At 42.1% G+C, this 15549-nt stretch overlaps 3 protein-coding genes across 3 annotated transcripts in view; all 3 read left to right on the top strand.

Moving 5' to 3' along the window:
* Window positions 1-15549, top strand: part of LOC307081616 (protocadherin alpha-10-like) — a gene marked incomplete at both ends in the record, with an annotated part of 83088 nt that overhangs the window by 25266 nt on the left and 42273 nt on the right. The gene's annotated exons all lie outside the window — the stretch shown is intronic.
* On the top strand, window positions 801-9521 carry LOC307081541 (protocadherin alpha-3-like; the record flags this gene model as incomplete). The annotated part of the gene is made up of 3 exons (XM_079744794.1): window positions 801-3161; window positions 8921-9013; window positions 9510-9521. The coding sequence occupies 3 exons, from the start codon at window positions 801-803 to the stop codon at window positions 9519-9521; spliced, it is 2466 nt and encodes an 821-aa protein (XP_079600920.1).
* Window positions 9712-15503, top strand: LOC307081540 (protocadherin alpha-3-like; the record flags this gene model as incomplete). Its single annotated transcript, XM_079744793.1, has 3 exons — window positions 9712-9882; window positions 12891-15011; window positions 15459-15503. 3 exons carry the CDS (start codon window positions 9712-9714, stop codon window positions 15501-15503), a joined length of 2337 nt encoding a protein of 778 aa, XP_079600919.1.

Here is a 15549-nt window from a genome sequence, read left to right as displayed (position 1 = left end):
TCCTTTTGAAAGATATTATTCAACCAACACAATATGCGTATAGTGTCTATGCGGGTGTGAGTATTACGTGAAAGTATGGATTTTCAGTCAAGCTTAGACGTTGGTCGTTTGAGCTGTCCGCGGTGCTGAAACTGCAGACTGCCTTGGTTTAGGCATGGCACTTGATAGCGTTCTGACGAGATTACGAAAATGAATGGCAACGATACTGATAATGGCCACACATAATAACACTAAGAATAGGCCTACCAAAAATATTAATTTATAATAATAAAAACAATAATAAAAATTAGCATTATGTTATTTTTGCTATTATCATTATTATTAATGTTATAATTACCATGATTATTGGTTTGATTCTTATTAATATTTATAATATAATCATAGTTTGCATTATATCTATTATTATTGTTATTATTACAATAATTATACAATAATAATACTTACCCAATATAAGCCTTGAAATTGTCGTGTTATTTTGAAAATAACGAAATGTTGATCATGAGAGAACGACAGTTATCCTATCCTGACGTTTGGTGTCAGTAGTGTCTCGAGGCGTCCCTCTGAGTTCTGTTTCGTCATCGACATTGAGGTCCGCCCCCGAATAGCAGTTCTGTCCTCAGTCAGTCTACGTGTTAGTCTGCGGTGGAAAAATACGTTTTTAGACGTTTTTCTATCATAGTAATCGTGATGGGAAGGACATACTTTCGACTACCTCGGATTTGACACAGTGCATATTTTCTACAAGTCAATTATAGGCCGTTTATAGAAGGACCCGTCTTTGAATTTAGTAGGCTACAACCATGGAACAAAGAGGACGCGAGGCGTGGAGACAGCGATGGTGGTGGCTTGTGTTGCTCGCTGTGCTGAAGCTTTTGGGGAGTGGGGCTTTAGCACAGATCCGCTATTCTGTGTATGAGGAGATGGACGAGGGAACGGTCGTTGGGAATATAGCGAAGGATCTGGGCCTGGATAAGAGCACATTGAATTCCAGAGGATATCGTATTGTGGTGGGAACAAACGACCCCCGTTTTCAGGTCAATACAAATGATGGAATATTGTATGTGAGCAGGAAAATCGACAGAGAGGAGGTGTGTGAACGAATCAATCATTGCTTGATCAACCTGAAAACCGTACTTGAAAATCCTTTGGAGATCCATTATGTGTCCGTGGAAATACTCGATGTAAATGATCACTCTCCAAGTTTTCTCGAAAAAGAGAAAAACCTTGAGATTTCGGAGTCTGCGCTCCCGGGAGCAAGATTACAGCTCCAAGCGGCGCGCGACCCCGACGGAGGACCGTTTTCTGTTCAGGGGTATAAACTCAGCCACAACGAACACTTCCGAGTGGAAGTCAAGGATAGAGGAGGAGACCGCAAAGTGCCCTTTTTAGTTCTGCAAAAGCAGTTAGACAGAGAAAGTGTTGCGAAACACAGGCTTATGTTGACAGCGTTTGATGGAGGAAAACCGGCTAAATCAGGCGCTATAGTAATCAATGTTGATGTGCTCGATGTAAATGATAACTCTCCTGTATTTCAAAAAGACGTTTATTCTACCACACTTATCGAAAATGCTTCTATTGGAACGATAGTGATCCAGGTAAATGCCACTGATTTAGATGGAGATGCGAACGCTGAAGTACGGTATTCATTCGGCAACGAAGTAGACGAAAAATTAACGGAACTTTTCAGTGTGGATTCACTTACAGGCGAAATACGAGTAGAAGGTCTGATAGACTTTGAGAAAAGCAAGAGTTATGAGATTGATATTCAGGCTTCTGACAAGGGGCAGGTTCCTTTAAGCGCTGACAAAAGTGTTATAATAACCATAATCGACGTTAATGACAACGCACCAGCAATAGAAGTGACGTCATTTTCTAGCACCGTTCCGGAGGACGCACGCATCGGAACCACGGTGGCTCTTATCAGCGTAAGTGACCTGGACTCGGGGGTGAACGGGAAAGTGATCTGCAGCATCACGGAGGACGTCCCGTTCACTCTGTCTGCGTCTCTACAGGACAACATGTACGCCCTCGTCACAAAGACCAAGCTGGACAGAGAACAAAGGTCTCGATATCACGTCACAGTCGTGGCGAGAGACGCAGGTGTTCCATCTTTGTCGTCTGAAAAGACCATAAGCGTTCTTGTGTCTGACGTGAATGATAATTATCCGGAATTTTCACTCAGCCCCTACAACTTTTATATTACTGAAAATAACGCTGCGGGTGGCTCTGTTTTCTCGGTGAAGGCCTCGGATCGTGATGAAGGCGATAATGCTCTCATTTCCTATAAAATCTTGAGAGAGGGAGGCGAGAGAAGTAAGATTGCGTCGTTTCTGAACATTATCCCAGAAAGTGGCGATATTTTAGCGCTAAAGAGCCTCGACTTCGAGACATTGAAAACATTTAACCTTAATGTCTTGGCCACCGATTCCGGCTCACCCTCTTTAAGCAGAAATGTCAGCATTAACGTGTTCGTTTTGGATCAAAACGACAACACCCCTGTTATCTTGTATCCTGTAAACGCTAATGGCTCTGCAGAAGGTCTGGAGGAGGTTCCCCGTAACGTCCACGCGGGTCACCAGGTGACTAAAGTGAGAGCCTACGATGCTGATATAGGATACAACGGCTGGCTGCTATTCTCACTACAGGAAGTGAGTGACCACAGTCTCTTTGGTTTGGACCGCTATACTGGACGGATAAGAACACTGCGCTCATTCACAGAGACAGACGAGGCTCAACATAAACTGGTCATACTTGTCAAAGACAATGGTAACGTGTCACTCTCAGCAACAGCTACTGTGGTTGTCAAGCTGGTGGAGCCCAAAGAGGCCATTTCAGCTTCTGATGTGAAAAGTGCACCGACTGACATTGGGGATAGTGGCGTGACATTTTATTTAATGATAACTCTGGCTTCCGTTTCAACTCTTTTCCTCATCAGTATTATTGTGCTGATTGCAATGCAGTGCTCTAAAACCACGGACGTATCATCCAAGTATTTACCAGAAACAAACTATGATGGAACTCTGTGTCACAGCATCCAGTACAGATCTGGAGAGAAACGCTACATGTTAGTTGGACCCAGAATGAGTATAGGATCTACTATAGTCCCGGGGAGCAATGGGAACACTCTGGTGGTCCCTGACAGGAGGAGTACATCTGCAGAGGTAAGCTAAATCAAATATGACGAAACAAATTTAGGGATTTTAAAGTATTACAATTGTGTTTGATGCTGTGCTGCAAAATGTTTCATATTCTCTCTATATACTGATGGCTGTCATTTGTCCTGAAAAACATTTGGACATATATGGACCACATTGCGATGTATTTTGCTTCTCATGCTTTCAATTAATTCGTTTTTTTAACTCTCTGCCCCTCTGCCAAATACGTAAATCCGTGCATTGGTAGTGCAATAAATAATCCTATCAGTGGGTGTCAGTATATAACAAGTAGATCATGTTTCGTGTAGCTGTTCCCAGCAGCCGATAGTCCCACCGATTGATGGTTTGGATATTCCTTGCAGTCACAAAATCGTTGCTTTCGGCATGCAAGCAAGACCTAGTCTCCATAGAATCTCTCTTCCTTTTTTTAATTAAAAAAGGATTTTGTCAAGGACAATGTTGACCTTCTTGTGATTGTACAATACATTTTGCCGGGATTTGAATTTTCTGGTTTCGCTCACAATGGAACAAAGAGCACCGCAGCCGCGGAGGGAGAAATGGCGATGGGTCGTCTTTATGCTCTCCACGTTCGCTCTTCGGAACGTTGCTTCAACAGATATTAAATATTCTATCGCCGAAGAGGTAAAAGAAGGGACGCTTGTTGGAAATATAGCTAAGGATTTAGGGCTCGATGTACACACACTGAAGGGCAGAGGATATCGCATCGTCTCTGGATCCACAGATTCTCCGTTTCATTTGAATCCGGACGAAGGCATATTGTATGTCTCCCGAAAAATTGACAGAGAGGAGCTATGTGAACGTATCAAGGTTTGTTTGATCGAATTGAAAACCGTCTTGGAGAATCCGCTTGAGATCCACTATATAGCAGTGGAGGTTTTGGATGTAAACGACCACGCTCCCGGCTTTCCTGAAAAGGAGAAGTTGTTAGAGATTTCTGAATCTGCTTTACCGGGAACACGATTTCAGTTGCAAGCTGCACGTGACGCCGACAGTGGATTATTATCCGTGCAACAGTATAAAATAAGTCAGACTGAACATTTTCGTTTGGAGGTTAAAGACCGCGGTGAGAACCGCAAAACGCCGATTTTAATTCTCCAGAAGCAGCTGGATAGAGAATCAGTTAAAAACTATGCCCTACTTCTGACAGCAATTGATGGAGGTAAACCTCCAAAGACAGGTGACATGAAAATAAATATTGATGTATCTGATGTCAATGATAACCCACCTGTGTTTACGAAGGAAGCATACTCCTTACAACTAAATGAAAATACCCCGATAGGTACTACTATTATGCAAGTTAATGCAACAGACCTGGACGATGGTGTTAATGCAGAAGTCGTATACTCGTTTGGTAATGATGTCGATGGAGATGTGCGTGAATATTTTAGTCTGAATTCATTGACAGGACAAATAACCATTTCGGGAATTCTCGATTTTGAAGAGCGTAACAGATATGACATTGATATCCAGGCATCAGACAAAGGGGTAAATGCATTGACAACCGACAAAAGTGTCATTATTAATATAATTGACCTTAACGACAATGCACCCGAGATAGAAGTGACGTCTTTTTCCAAAGCCCTTCCAGAAGATTCTAAACCTGGAACAACAGTGGCATTAATCACAGTAAAAGACCTAGACTCAGGTGTAAATGGAAAAGTAATGTGTTCTATAAAACAAGATGCTCCATTTACACTTACTCCAGCTTCAAAAAATAATATGTATTCTGTAGTAACGAAAACCCATATAGATCGCGAAAATAAATCACAATACGATCTGATTATATCTGCCAAAGACGCAGGTGAGCCATCCTTGTCCTCTGAAAAGACTATCCGGATCGATATATCAGATGTGAACGACAACAGCCCCCAGTTTCTACTGAGTCCCTATACTTTCTATCTTACTGAGAACAATTCTCCTGGAGACTCCATATTCAAAGTGCAGGCGACTGATCAAGACGAAGGGAATAACGGACTTATCTCCTACCATATTTTTAGGGGCGGAGACAATTTGTTATCTTCCTTTCTCAACATTAACCCTGTAAACGGAGATATCTCGACTTTAAAGAGTTTTGATTTTGAAAAGCTTAAAACGTTTAGATTCCACGTTGCAGCAACAGACTCTGGAAGTCCATCTTTAAGCAGTAACGTTTCGGTGAACGTGTTTCTTCTGGACAAGAACGACAACCCTCCAGTTATCTTACATCCGGTCAGCTCTAACGGTTCTGCTGAAGGAGTAGAGGAGGTTCCTCGCAATGTTCCTGCAGGCCACCTGGTGACTAAAGTGAGAGCCTACGATGCTGATATAGGATACAACGGCTGGCTGTTATTCTCCCTACAGGAAGTGAGTGACCACAGTCTCTTTGGTTTGGACCGCTATACTGGACGGATAAGAACACTGCGCTCATTCACAGAGACTGACGAGGCTCAACATAAACTGGTCATACTGGTCAAAGACAATGGGAACGTGTCACTTTCAGCAACAGCGACTGTGGTTGTCAAGCTCGTGGAACCCAAAGAGGCCGTTTCAGCTTCTGATGTGAAAAGTGCATCGACTGACATTGGGGATAGTGGCGTGACATTTTATTTAATGATAACTCTGGCGTCAGTTTCAACCCTTTTTTTTATCAGTATTATTGTGCTGGTTGCAATGCAGTGCACAAAAACCACGGACGTATCCTCCAAGTACTTACCAGAAACAAACTATGACGGAACTCTGTGTCACAGCATCCAGTACAGATCTGGAGAGAAACGGTACATGTTAGTTGGACCCAGAATGAGTATAGGATCTACTAAAGTCCCGGGGAGCAATGGGAACACTTTAGTGGTTCCTGACAGAAGGAGTACAACTGAGGTAAGAAACGACAATCACACACATTTATTGAGTCAGGTTCTCACCTCATCGTTTAGTCGATTGTATCATCCATCGATCGTCATTTAATGTCAGCCATATTCAAAGTTAATTCCGAGTTGCTTACTGAATTTATTTTCGTTACTGTGAAAGCCCCCCGTGGTGCTAAAAATACATATTTGATAATAAATATTTGATTGCAACTATCGTGCGATTCAAAAAACGTATACGTTACCCATTTATGAATATTTTAAAGGATATATTATTTTGAGAAAAATACTTAAATCAGTGTGTGTAGTTTTAACAGGTTTTGTTTCATTATAATAAATACTCTTTGTAAAAGTCTATACCCTGCAATAATATTGAACATCACTTGGCGTCAGTGAGAAGCCGGATAACAGTTACGCAGCATGTTGGTCACAGATGATAAGCCCATCCTTGTTCACGTCGAGATTTTGGGAAACGCTAAACCATTGTGCAGGAGTGGCGTTAGAGGAATAACTAGTATCCGCACTGCTTCTAAATATTTGTTAGATAATATCCTATGCATTTTTCATGCTGGGATGGTGACAGAGGAACATTTTGTGGAATATATGTTTTAGATTGACGTTGTCGTCTACATTTTTCTCGCAATGGAACAAAGAGGACAGCGGACGTTGAGGGAGCGATGGTTGTGGCTTTCCTGTTTTTTCGCTATGGTTGCCTTTAGAAGCGTTTCTTTGGCTCAAATACGATATTCCATCCCTGAGGAGGTTAAAGAAGGGACTGTTGTTGGACACATCGCTAAGGATTTAGGACTCGACAAGAGCACGTTGAGAAACAGAGGCTATCGTATTGTCCACGGCTCGACGGAGCCCCTATTCCAGGTTAATCAAGACGATGGCATATTGTATGTGAACCGGAAAATAGACAGGGAGGAGGTATGCGAGAGAAGCAAAGTCTGTGTAATAGAACTGAAAACATTTCTGGAGAACCCCCTAGAGGTCCATTATGTAGCGGTGGAAGTGTTGGATAATAACGACAACGCTCCCAGCTTCCCTGAAAAGGAAAAGAAAATCGAAATTTCTGAATCTGCGTTACCAGGAGCTCGATTTCAAATACACGCCGCGCATGATAGGGACAGTGGATTATTATCTGTTCAGCAGTACAAATTGAGCCCTAATGAACATTTTCGGTTGGAGGTTAAAGATCGTGGTGAAGATAGGAAGACTCCAATTTTAATCCTCCAAAAGTTACTAGATAGAGAATTAGTTAAAACCCATTCTTTACAACTGACTGCTATCGATGGAGGTAAACCTCCTCAGTCCGGAGAAATTAAAATAACAGTAGTAGTAGGTGATGTTAACGATAATCACCCCGTCTTTACCAAGGACTCTTACTCTGTGCAGCTGCAGGAGAACACTGCTATAGGCACTACTATTATACAAGTAAATGCAACTGACCTGGATGATGGTGCCAATGGAGAGGTTGTGTATTCATTTAGTGATGATGTGCACGGAAAAGTGCGGGAATATTTTGATTTAAATGTTAAAACTGGGGAAATAACAGTGTCAGGAATCTTAGATTTTGAAGAGAAAAACAGATATGAGATTGACATCCAGGCATCAGACAAAGGGGCGATTGCATTTACAACCGATAAAAGTGTGATTATCAATATCATTGACGTGAACGACAATGCACCCGAGATAGAAGTAAATTCATATTCCAAAGCCCTTCCAGAAGATTCGAAGTCAGGGACAACAGTGGCTGTCATTACAGTAAAGGACTCAGACTCCGGTGTCAACGGAAAGGTGCTCTGTTTTATAAATCAAGATGTTCCGTTTACACTGACTCCATCAATACAGAATAACATGTTCTCTATAGTTACCAAAACACCTTTAGATCGAGAGAAACAATCTCAACACGATGTTACAATCATCGCTAAAGACGCAGGTGAGCCATCCTTGTCCACTGAAAAGACAATCAGGATCGAAATATCAGATGTTAACGACAACAGCCCAGAGTTTCTACTGAGCCCCTATACTTTCTATCTTACTGAGAACAATTCTCCTGGGGACTCCATATTCAAAGTGCAGGCGACTGATCAGGACGAAGGGAATAACGCACTAATTTCCTACCATATCTTTAGGGGCGGAGACAATCTGTTATCTTCCTTTTTAAACATTAACCCTGTTACTGGAGATATCTCGGCTTTAAAGAGTTTTGACTTTGAAAAATTGAAAACGTTTAGATTCCACGTCATTGCAACAGACTCTGGAAGTCCGTCTTTAAGCAGTAACGTTTCGGTGAACGTGTTTCTTCTGGACCAGAACGACAACCCTCCAGTTATCTTAAATCCGGTCAGCTCTAACGGTTCTGCTGAAGGAGTAGTGGAGGTTCCTCGCAATGTTCCTGCAGGCCACCTGTTGACTAAAGTGAGAGCCTACGATGCTGATATAGGATACAACGGCTGGCTGTTATTCTCACTACAGGAAGTGATTGACCACAGTCTCTTTGGTTTGGACCGCTATACTGGACGGATAAGAACAGTGCGCTCATTCACAGAGACGGACGAGGCTCAACATAAACTGGTCATACTGGTCAAAGACAATGGAAACGTGTCCCTCTCAGCAACAGCTACTGTGGTTGTCAAGCTTGTGGAGCCCAAAGAGGCCATTTCAGCTTCTGATTTGAAAAGTGCAGCAACTGACATTGGGGATAGTTGGGTGACATTTTATTTAATGATAACTCTGGCTTCAGTTTCAACTCTTTTTCTCATCAGTATTATTGGGTTGATTGCAATGCAGTGCTCTAAAACCACGGACGTATCCTCCAAGTATTTACCAGAAACAAACTATGACGGAACTCTGTGTCACAGCATCCAGTACAGATCTGGAGAGAAGCGCTACATGTTAGTTGGACCCAGAATGAGTATAGGATCTACTATAGTCCCGGGAAGCAATGGAAACACTCTAGTGGTCCCTGACAGGAGGAGTACATCTGCGGAGGTAAGAAGCGACAATAGCACTTTTTTGTGACAGGTACTCCCCTAACATTTTGGTCGACTGTATCTTCCATGATTTGTCATTTTAATTCAGCCTTATTCAAAGTAAATGACAATTTAGTTACTTCATTTATTTTCGCCCTTGTTGAAATTCGCAGAAAAAAATTACCCTTTCCGAGGTGCTGAAAACTATTTGATAATTAATAATATGATCGTCATGCAACTATTGTGCCACTATGACATGTGCACGTTATGAATTTTCCAAACATTTTAAACGATATATTATTTTGAGAAAAATTATTTTAATCAGTTGTAGTTGTTTTAAAAGGTTTTGTTTCATTAGAATTCGATACACTTTGTATAAGTCTTTGCCCTGCAATAACATAGAGCATCATGTGGTGTCAGTAAGAAGCCGGATTACAGTTCACAGCTCGTAAGCCCATCCTTGTTCACTTCGAGATTTTGGAGTGCGCTCACCCATTGTGCGGGATTGGCGTTAGAGGAATAACTAGGAACCGCACTGATTATAAATATTTGTTGGAAAATATCCTATACATTTTTCATACTGGAATGGTGACAAAGGATATTCTTGTGGAACATATGTCTTAGATTGACGTTGTTGCCTACATTTCTCTCGCAATGGATCAAAGAGGACGTCAGACGTGGAGGACGCGATGGCTGTGGCTTTCCTGTCTTTTCGGTATGGTTGCCTTTCAAAGCGTTTCCTTCGCTCAGATACGATATTCCATCTCTGAAGAAGTTAAAGAAGGGACTGTCGTTGGACACATCGCTAAGGATTTAGGACTCGACAAGAGCAAATTGAGAAACAGAGGCTATCGTATAGTCCACGGCTCGACGGAGCCCCTATTCCAGGTTAATCAAGACGATGGCATTTTGTATGTGAACCGGAAAATAGACAGGGAGGAGGTATGCGAGAGAAGCAAAGCCTGTGTAATAGAACTGAAAACCGCTCTGGAGAACCCGCTAGAGGTCCATTATGTAGCGGTGGAAGTGGTGGATGTGAACGACCACGCTCCCAGCTTCCCCGAAAAGGGAAAAACGTTGGAAATGTATGAGTCTGCGTTACCAGGAGCTCGATTTCAACTACACGCCGCGCACGATGGGGACAGTGGCTTATTATCTGTTCAGCAATATAAATTAAGTCCTAATGAACATTTTCGTTTGGAGGTTAAAGATCGTGGTGAAGATAGGAAGACTCCAATTTTAATTCTACAAAAATCACTAGATAGAGAATCAGTCAAAACACACAATTTATTATTGACTGCTGTCGATGGAGGTAAACCCCCAAAGTCGGGAGAAATGAAAATAACAGTAGTAGTAGGTGATGTTAACGATAACCATCCAGTCTTTACCAAGGACTCTTACTTTGTGCAGCTGCCGGAAAACACGGCTATAGGTACTACTATTATTCAAGTTAATGCAACGGATCTGGATGATGGTGCTAATGGAGAGGTTGTGTATTCCTTTAGTGATGTAGTGCACGGAAAAGTGCGGGAATATTTTGATTTAAGTGTTAAAACTGGGGAAATAACAGTGTCAGGAATCATAGATTTTGAAGAACGGAACAGATATGAAATCGACCTCCAGGCATCAGACAAAGGGGCCATTGCATTTGCAACAGACACAAGCGTGATTATTAATATAATTGACGTGAACGACAATGCACCCGAGATAGAAGTGACGTCCTTTTCCAAAGCCCTTCCAGAAGATTCTAAGTCAGGGAGAACAGTGGCTGTGATTACAGTAAAGGATTCAGACTCCGGTGTCAACGGAAAGGTGCTATGTGTTATAAACCAAGATGTTCCATTTACACTGACTCCATCTGTACAGAATAACATGTTCTCCATAGTAACAAAAACACCTTTAGATAGAGAAAAACAATCTCAATACGATGTTACAATCATCGCTAAAGACGCAGGTGAGCCATCCTTGTCCTCTGAAAAGACTATCCGGATCGATATATCAGATGTGAACGACAACAGCCCCCAGTTTCTACTGAGTCCCTATACTCTCTATCTTACTGAGAACAATTCTCCTGGAGACTCCATATTCAAAGTGCAGGCCACTGATCAAGACGAAGGGAATAACGCGCTTATTTCCTACCATATATTTAGGGGCGGAGCGAATGTATTATCTTCATTTTTAAACATTAACCCTGTAAACGGAGAAATTTCGGCTTTAAAGAGTTTTGATTTTGAAAAATTAAAAACGTTTAGATTCCACGTTGTGGCAACAGACTCTGGAAGTCCGTCTTTAAGCAGTAATGTTTCGGTGAACGTGTTTCTTCTGGATCAGAACGACAACCCTCCAGTTATCTTACATCCGGTCAGCTCTAACGGTTCTGCTGAAGGAGTAGAGGAGGTTCCTCGCAATGTTCCTGCAGGCCACCTGGTGACTAAAGTGAGAGCCTACGATGCTGATACAGGATACAACGGCTGGCTGTTATTCTCACTACAGGAAGTGAGTGACCACAGTCTCTTTGGTTTGGACCGCTATACTGGACGGATAAGAACACTGCGATCATTCACAGAGACAGACGAGACTCAACATAAACTGGTCATACTTGTCAAAGACAATGGAAACGTGTCCCTCTCGGCAACAGCTACTGTGGTTGTCACGCTTGTGGAGCCCAAAGAGGCCATTTCAGCTTCTGATGTGAAAAGTGCAGCGACTGACATTGGGGATAGTGGCGTGACATTTTATTTAATGATAACTCTGGCTTCAGTTTCAACTCTTTTTCTCATCAGTATTATTGTGCTGATTGCAATGCAGTGCTCTAAAACCACGGACGTATCCTCCAAGTATTTACCAGAAACAAACTACGATGGAACTCTGTGTCACAGCATCCAGTACAGATCTGGAGAGAAACGCTACATGTTAGTTGGACCCAGAATGAGTATAGGATCTACTATAGTCCCGGGGAGCAATGGGAACACTCTGGTGGTCCCTGACAGGAGGAGTACATCTGCAGAGGTAAGAAACGACACCACAAACATTTTATTGTGTCAGCTTCTCCCCTAACAGTTTGGTCGGCTGCATCATCCATCATTTGTCCTTTCATTTGAGCCGTATTCAAAGTTAATTCCAAATTGCTTACTATTTTTATTTGTGTTCTTGTGGAAACTCCCAAATCAGAAAAATCAACGATGTCCATGGTGCTGGAAAATACAGATTTGATATATAATTATTTGACTGTCCATGCAACTATCGTGCGATTGAGACATGTGCACGTTATCCATTTCCTTCATATTTGAAAGAATTATATATTTTGGGAAAAAATAATAGTTTGAGTGGTTTTAACAGGTTTTGTTTCATTATAATTCGATACACTTTGTAAAAGCCTATACCCAGCAATACTGTTGAGCATCACGTGGTGTCAGTAGGAAGCCGGATAACGGTTCTGCAGCGTGTTGGCCACAGCTGATAAGCCCATCCTTATTCATGTCGACAATTTGGTGTGTGCTCAACCATTGTGCGGTAGCGGCGTTTGAGGAATTACTAAGATCCCCACTCCTTCTAAATATTTATTGGATAATGCTGGTTTCCGAGGAATGATTACGAAATAGGATAATGAGGTTTTGGAATATATTTTTTAGATTTACGTTGTCATCTACATTTCTCTCGCAATGGAACAAAGAGGAGGGCGGACGTGGAGGGAGCGATGGCTTTGGCTTTCCTGTTTTTTCGCTATGGTTGCCTTTAGAAGCGTTTCCTTCGCTCAGATACGATATTCCATCCCTGAGGAGGTTAAAGAAGGGACTGTTGTTGGACACATCGCTAAGGATTTAGGACTCGACAAGAGCACATTGAGAAACAGAGGCTATCGTATAGTCCACGGTTTGACGGAGCCCCTATTCCAGGTTAATCAAGATGATGGCATTTTGTATGTGAACCGGAAAATAGACCGGGAGGAGGTATGCGAGAGAAGCAAAGCCTGTGTAATTGAACTGAAAACTGTTCTGGAGAACCCACTAGAGGTCCATGATGTAGCAGTGGAAGTCTTGGATGTGAACGACCACGCTCCAGGCTTTCCCGAAAAAGAAAAAAAAATAGAAATCTCTGAAACTGCGTTACCAGGAGCTCGATTTCAACTACACGCCGCGCACGATGGGGACAGTGGATTATTATCTGTTCAGCAGTATAAGTTGAGCCCTAATGCACATTTTCGTTTAGAGGTTAAAGATCGCGGTGAAGATAGGAAGACGCCAATTTTAATCCTCCAAAAGTTACTAGATAGAGAATCAGTTAAAGCACATAATTTACTTTTGACTGCTATAGACGGAGGTAAACCCCCAAAGTCGGGAGAAATGAAAATAACGGTAGTAGTAGGTGATGTTAACGATAACCACCCAGTCTTTACCAGGGAGTCTTACTCTGTGCAGCTGCAGGAAAACACTGCTATAGGGACTACTATTATACAAGTTAATGCAACTGACCTTGATGATGGTGCCAATGGAGAAGTTGTGTATTCATTTAGTGATGATGTTCACGGAAAAGTGTGGGAATATTTTGATTTAAATGTTAAAACTGGGGAAATAACAGTGTCAGGAATCTTAGATTTCGAAGAGAAAAACCGATATGAGATTGACATCCAGGCATCAGACAAAGGGGCGATTGCATTTACAACCGATAAAAGTGTGATTATCAATATCATTGACGTGAACGACAACGCACCCGAGATAAAAGTAATGTCATATTCCAAAGCCCTTCTAGAAGATTCTAAGTCAGGGACAACAGTGGCTGTAATTACAGTAAAGGACTCAGACTCCGGTATCAATGGAAAGGTGGTATGTTTTATAAACCAAGATGTTCCGTTCACACTGAGTCCATCTGTACAGAATAACATGTTCTCCGTAGTCACCAAAACACCTTTAGATCGAGAGAAACAATCTCAATACAACGTTACAATCATCGCTAAAGACGCAGGTGAGCCATCCTTGTCCTCTGAAAAGACTATCCGGATCGAAATATCAGATGTGAACGACAACAGCCCCCAGTTTCTTCTGAGTCCCTATACTTTCTATCTTACTGAGAACAATTCTCCTGGAGACTCCATATTCAAAGTGCAGGCGGCTGATCAAGACGAAGGGAATAACGGACTTATTTCCTACCATATCTTTAGGGGCGAAGACAATCTTTTATCCTCCTTTTTAAACATTAACCCTGTAAATGGAGATATCTCGGCTTTGAAGAGTTTTGACTATGAAAAATTGAAAACGTTTAGATTCCACGCTATTGCAACAGACTCTGGAAGTCCGTCTTTAAGCAGTAACGTTTCGGTGAACGTGTTTCTTCTGGACCAGAACGACAACCCTCCAGTTATCTTACATCCGGTCAGCTCTAACGGTTCTGCTGAAGGAGTAGAGGAGGTTCCTCGCAATGTTCCTGCAGGCCACCTGGTGACTAAAGTGAGAGCCTACGATGCTGATATAGGATACAACGGCTGGCTGTTATTCTCACTACAGGAAGTGAGTGACCACAGTCTCTTTGGTTTGGACCGCTATACTGGACGGATAAGAACACTGCGCTCATTCACAGAGACAGACGAGGCTCAACATAAACTGGTCATACTGGTCAAAGACAATGGGAACGTGTCCCTCTCTGCAACAGCTACTGTGGTTGTCAAGCTGGTGGAGCACAAAGAGGCCACTTCAGCATCTGATGTGAAAAGTGCAGCGACTGACATTGGGGATAGTGGCGTGACATTTTATTTAATGATAACTCTGGCTTCAGTTTCAACTCTTTTTCTTATCAGTATTATTGTGCTGATTGCAATGCAGTGCTCTAAAACCACGGACGTATCCTCCAAGTATTTACCAGAAACGAATTATGATGGAACTCTGTGTCACAGCATCCAGTACAGATCTGGAGAGAAACGCTACATGTTAGTTGGACCCAGAATGAGTATAGGATCTACTATAGTCCCGGGGAGCAATGGGAACACTCTGGTGGTCCCTGACAGGAGGAGTACATCTGCAGAGGTAAGAAACGACAGTAACACACATTTTATTGAGTCAGGTTCTCCCCTAACAGTTTGATCGACTGTATCAGCCATCATTTGTCATTTAATTTGAGCCGTATTCAAAGTTAATGACAAGTTACTTACTTTATTTATTTTCGTTCTTGTTGAAACTCCCAGAAGAATCAACGCTGTCCATGGAGCTGGAAAATACATATTTGATAATCAATTATTTCATTGCCAATGCAGCTATTGTGCGCGGGAAACTTGTGCACGTTATCCCTTCTCTAAATATTTTAAAGGAAATAATATCTTTTGAACATCATTTAAATTAGTTTTAGTGGTTTTAACAGGTTGTGTTTCATTACATTTCGATACAATTTGCATAAGTATGTGACCTGCAATAACATTTGGATCACGTGGTGTCGGTAAGAGGCCGGATAACGAATCCTCATCGTGTTGGCGACAGCTGATAAGCCCAGCCTTTTCCACGTCGAGGTTTGGAGTGCGCTAAACCATTGTGCGGTAGCGGCTTTTGCAGAATAACTTGGCCCTGCACA

Source organism: Pollachius pollachius (assembly GCF_949987615.1).
Source record: "Pollachius pollachius genome assembly, chromosome: 10".
Classification (NCBI taxonomy): Eukaryota; Metazoa; Chordata; class Actinopteri; order Gadiformes; family Gadidae; genus Pollachius; species Pollachius pollachius.
The sequence above is the reverse complement of the archived record's forward strand: the minus strand, read 5'-3'. Positions and strand labels throughout refer to the sequence as shown.